The 5,603-nt window shown below is 45.4% G+C and overlaps 1 protein-coding gene across 2 annotated transcripts in view; it reads left to right on the top strand.

Moving 5' to 3' along the window:
- The window catches only part of b3gntl1 (UDP-GlcNAc:betaGal beta-1,3-N-acetylglucosaminyltransferase-like 1), a 15,006-nt gene extending 9,403 nt beyond the window's left edge, over nucleotides 1–5,603 (top strand). For both annotated transcript variants that reach the window (XM_071531392.1, XM_071531384.1), the window contains 6 exons: nucleotides 169–264; nucleotides 472–596; nucleotides 2,845–2,980; nucleotides 3,708–3,776; nucleotides 4,093–4,167; nucleotides 5,365–5,603. In XM_071531392.1, the coding sequence (XP_071387493.1) occupies nucleotides 169–264; nucleotides 472–596; nucleotides 2,845–2,980; nucleotides 3,708–3,776; nucleotides 4,093–4,167; nucleotides 5,365–5,445 (582 nt within the window). In that variant the 3' untranslated portion in view covers nucleotides 5,446–5,603. The remainder of the gene's footprint in view (nucleotides 1–168; nucleotides 265–471; nucleotides 597–2,844; nucleotides 2,981–3,707; nucleotides 3,777–4,092; nucleotides 4,168–5,364) is intronic.

Genomic DNA, 5,603 nt, shown 5'->3' with positions numbered 1-5,603 from the left:
TACATGGATCCTCTCAAAAATACATCACTGGTGTTTTGGGCTTTAAAAAAGTGAAACAAAATACCTTCAACTGATCACTGCCCTGTGATCATTGGACTTGTTTGTGATTAATAGACTGTGTGTGTCTAAGTGTTTGGTTTTATAGTCCTGACTGTACTCGTGTCTCAGGTGTACACCTCTCATGGGCCCACGGTCGTCATGCCAACATGGTTCTGCTCCAGAAACTGGTTCCAGAGGGTCGGACCTTTTGACGAGGGAGGCAAGGTAAGAGCCCACGCTGAAACCCAGTCTTTACCCTCTCACTCAGGCGTCCCTTCCCCTACGTTTTCCCTCTATCTGTCCATCCATCCATCCATCCATGCCAGTCCTCCATGGTCTTTTCTTTTACCCTTACCATCTCATACCATACATGTTTATCCTCCATCATCCGTCCATTTTCAACCCCCCCCCCTCCACTCCCTCTCTCTCCAGGGAGTCCCGGAAGACCTGCTCTTCTTCTACCAGAGTCTTCGTCGTGGAGGGGGCGTGGCCAGAGTCGACCACTGCCTGCTGGTCTACCGCTACCATGAGAAGGCCGCCACACACTCTGTGCTGGAGTGAGTCTGATCATAACCCCCCCCCCCTTCCTGCACACAGCTGCCCAGTGGCATCCCAGATTTCCTCAGGACTTGTTAGTGCCTCTCTCTCTCTCTCTCTCTCTCTCTCTCACTCTCTCTCTCTCTCTCTCTCTCTCTCCCCTTTTCGCATACACACCACACACACACACACACACACACGTGTTTTCGTAGTCTTGGAATTCCCAGCATATCTTTTTTGGAATTCCAGTCACTTTCCCAGCATATGAATCAGGAATTCCAACCTGTTTTCTTCTCTCTGTGGAATGTTCAGTATCTCTCGGATTGCTGGGAGGGAATCAGATCTTGTTGTGAAAAAATGTTGTTTGAGATGGTTTTATGTGAATGTGTGTGTGTGTGTGGTGGGCGGGGGTGGGGGAGTTGGAGTTGGGGGGGGGGGGGGGGGGGGTAGGTTTAACATTCCCGCTGCAGACTGTGCTTGAGCAAGGTCATGTAGTGTCTGTACGTGTGTGTGTGTGTGTGTGTGTGTGTGTGTGAAGGTGGTTTAGAGGGGGATTGTTGGGGCCTCACACACACACACACACACACACACACACACACACAGCGGAAAGCCTGTGTCTGTAAAATACACCAAAGCAGAAGATCTTTCCTGCCTTCCCTTACCTCACACTCCCTCTCATCCCCTTCTTCCTGTCATTCCTCCTTCCTTCCTTCCTTCCCTCAGTCTGTCCACTGCTCGTATATCTGCCCTTGTTGACGCACTCCTTCGCCGATCATCCTCCTCTCTGTCTTTATCTATCATCTATCTATTTTTGGAAGCCTATTTCAAGCTACTTTCCACTCCCCCCTGTGTCGCCCCTTCCACTTCACTGCCTACCTACCTCCTCTCTTCAGTCGAATCAAACCATCATCTTCTTGGATTCTCTGACACACACACACACCCACACACACACACACACACCGATATGTAATCATGGAGAGCCTGACTGTGAGGTGAGAAGTGTGTGTCTGGAAAGTTAAGATGGTGCCAGAGAGTAACTGAGATGAGAGGCTTCTTAACAAGAAAGACTGTGCATTTAAACGCACTTGTGAGTGTGTGTGTGGTCGCACTTGCATATGTCTGCATCTACGAGTGTATATGTGTGTGAACCTTATGTATGTGTGTGTGTGTGTGTGTGTGTGTGTGTGTGTGCATGCTCACGCTCATCCCCACGCCTATATCCGAGTGTGTGATAAGTGTGTTTGTCTTTTGATCTGCTGGGTATTAGGAGCCTGAAGGCCTCAGTGTGTGTGTGTGTGTGTGTATGCGGATACAGTGTCTAGTTTATACTGCGTCTCTGCTGTTATTGCCATGCATGGAATCAAAGCCTATGTGGAGAATGTATGGCAATGCAATCTGGAGACCACCCATGCTTTATGATTAGAGTTTGTTTGTCATAAGGAGGCCCAGTGTTATAGTCAGCCCCTCACATCTGAAGATGAGAGTAGAGTACCAACAGCTAATGTGTTCATACGATTACTATCAGTGTGTGTGTGTGTGTGTGTGTGTGTGTGTGAGAGTTTTAAGAGCATGTGTACACTTTAAATGTACAGTATGTGTACACGCAAGCATGTTGTATGTAGCTATATGTGCAGGTGCGTCCATATGATTGGCACATTTTACTGTATGTTTTACATTGTTTTTAATTTATTTCGATTTTTTTTAGGCAGAATCAAAGATTAGACTAAATGAAAGAGACAGACTGAGGTGTACAGGGGAGAGCGATCCCAGATGTGGGAGTTTTAACCACAACACCATCTCTAACTGTCAGCTTTGAGCTTCTTCTTTTTTTGTCAGTAGCAGAACGTCCAGATTTCGAAATAGCGCTTATCCAGAGGCCGTCCATCTCCTTAACTCTTCTACTGAGGCACTACAGACTGTTTGTCAGATATAAGGGAGTGTGCAATATGACAGGTTCAGTGGTTGTTTAATACAGTTTTTATCCCCGTGGTACATATTCCTTAGTTTATAGTATTTTAGTTGTGGTATATTATTTTGTTTTATGGTATTTTATTGCTTCTACCTTATGTCTTACTTTGTGTTTTATGTGTTTTAAGTGTTTTACGTCTTGTGGTTAATTTTTAACCATTCTTGTCCCTTTCTGTCTGTCCCACTCAACTATGTTGAGATGCCAATAAAGTATTGAAAATTCAGCTTTGAGCTTTTCTACCTCAGTGTGCTTCTGTCTGTCCATCCTCTGATCCCATCCAACATCTTTCCTGTTTCCAGGGAGACCATTTGGAACCTGCGTGTGGACTTCCTGCAGGAGAGAGTTCTCAGCCAATGGGAGAGCTTCACTATATGGAACGCCGGGAAACAGGGTCGAAAGCTCTACCGATGCCTGAGCCCGGCCAATCAAAGGAAGGTACGCACCCCCTGCCATCCAGTCAGATGTGAGACACTAAGACTATGTTCAGACAGGCAGCTCTAATCCGATTTTTTGGCATATCCGATATTTTTTAATGTGTGAGCACCAAAAAAACACATGGAATCCGATCTTTTCAAATTAGATACAAGCCACTTTCATATGTGGTTTGAAATGCGTTTCAGAACACATTTATGGACATGTGACTTAGTTTGACCACTGTGATCAGATCGTGTGTGACACTTTTTTGATGTTATTTGCTGTGACTCGAGCGGTAAGCAACATACATAAACGGCAACATAGACACAGTGATAGCAGCACCAAACAATGCAGTGTACATCAACCTCCTCCGTCGCTGGTGTCATCTAAAGCACCATATGGGAGCTGCACCAGGATTAGAAACTGCTAACATATACGAAGCCAGAATCAAAAAGGTGAACCCAAGTTTAGCTTGCTGCTGCCTGTTGCATTCAGACTGCAGTGTAGATATGGCAGCAAAGAATTGCGCTGCTAGAACACACAAAATCTGATCTGGTCACTTGTGCATTGCAGGGAGCCTAAAATATCACATTTGAAATTCAAATTGGATTTTCCTGCTGTGTGAATATAGCTTAAGCGGCTGATGTTTTTAAACTGTTTTCATTCTGTCACCGGAGAGAGCCGGTGGAAATAGTTGTGGTATGTGGGTGTGTGCCTGCATTCATCTCCATTCTGATACGTTTATCAGGTCAAGGCTTTCTGTGATGTGGATGAGAACAAGATCCAGAAAGGCTTCTACACATATGAGGAATCCAAGGTGAGAACAACTACTTCTGATGTGTACCAAGTACAGCAGGTTTATTGTGTAAATGGCGGTCACCGACAGGCAGGCCAAAGCGTGCTTTCATTTAATGCACCGTCATTCTTCAGATTTTTAAAACAGTGAGCAGGGCTGCAAGGTCATGGTCAAACTAAGGATAGTAGCTTTAAAGCCACTACCTTAATCACGCCATGGTCACCTAACTATTTTATACCAGAGAATTTCTATGAAATCAACCTAAGCTGTGACCAACAGGGATATGTGATTTGTCAGTGGCATTCCTCTGTCTCCTTCTCTGTTGACCTCCTTCCAGGAAAGACCAAAGCCAAAGATCCCAGTTCTGCACTACAAAGAAGCCTCCTCTCCCTTCATCATCTGTGTTAAACTGGTAAGCAGAAAGCGTGTGTGTGTGTGTGTGTGTGTGTGTGTCGTTACTGACCGTTTGTCCCTCAGGTCTGTAATCTGAGTTAATGACATAATGATCAAGGGCGTGTGCCTGGCACAGGACACACACGCACACATACACACGCACACGTACACACACACATACACACACACGCACACACAGAGGAGGCGGGCAGGAAATGGGTAGAGACAGCGGCCCGATCTTTGACCACATGATGCTTGTACAAACATGTTGTTTTCACCACCGTTCATTTTCTTACTGTAACATTCGTTCACTTTTGTTTCAAAAATTCACAATTTTCACAATCAATTCACAATCACAATTTTCCAGAATACCAGAATCCTGGCAATAACAATAATAATATATCTGAGCATAACTTTTTTCCTAAGAGACACACGTAGCGGAGCATGTAGCCACATTCTCTTTATTCACTTTTTTATTCATACACAATTACATAAACACACACATGCTCACACACACACACTCTCACTCCCTGTCACACACACGCACGCACGCACACACACGCACGCACGCACACACACGCACACACACACACACGCACACACGCACACACACACACACACACACAGAGCTGTTCAGGCAGCCGAATAGCTAATTGCCTATTTATCACCCAGCAACATTCAGACATCACATCTAGAGTGACCCCACCTACAGAGGCTCCTAATTGGTCAATTATGGGAATTGGGAGTAGTAATTATCCAGTCAGAGGACAAGGAGGCCTGGACTCCATCACTCCCTCTCTCTTTCTCTATGACACACACGCACACACACACACACCTGGACCCAATCACACCAGTTATTCTGAAATCCACCCAGATGTCAAATAACTCTAATTAACAAACATACAATTCATATGAGCCTTGTATATTTACCAAGGTTAAACGTCATTTAGGTGAGTCTGAGTCCCTTTGGTCTATATATAACCTTCGGCTTTAATTCTACACAGATAAAACACACGCCAGGGACCACTGGAAGCAGGACGTGACCTTGTTCACAAAGAGGAAGTAGAGGGCTGAGTTCGGCCAATGGGACAAATGAGAAAGCTTCTTGTAATGATCCATTGTGTTGCTGTTGATGATGATGACGATGGTGACAAACGTGATAGACTTTCACCTTTCACGTTCTCATTTTTCTGCCACTATTGTTTCTGTCCTCCAGGACATGACAGGAGGCGTGCTGGAGGAAAACCTCAACTCTCTGCAGCTGAGGGAAGGAGCGGACTACTTCCATTTCAACTGACTGCTTGGAGGGATGGAGGACAAGGGAGGAGTGCTACAGCTTTAACAGGCACAGGAATGCAGAGGAGTGGATTACTTAAACACACACACACACACACACACACACACAAACTAAGGGATGGGTGGATGATAACAGGAAAGAGTGGAGTGAACACCCTG

The sequence above is a fragment of the Centroberyx affinis genome, unplaced genomic scaffold (assembly GCF_046629955.1).
Source record: "Centroberyx affinis isolate AG114_WGS23_722 - 3 ecotype Tasmania unplaced genomic scaffold, CSIRO-AGI_Caff_v1 ptg000141l_1, whole genome shotgun sequence".
Taxonomy (NCBI): domain Eukaryota; kingdom Metazoa; phylum Chordata; class Actinopteri; order Beryciformes; family Berycidae; genus Centroberyx; species Centroberyx affinis.
The sequence above is the reverse complement of the archived record's forward strand: the minus strand, read 5'-3'. Positions and strand labels throughout refer to the sequence as shown.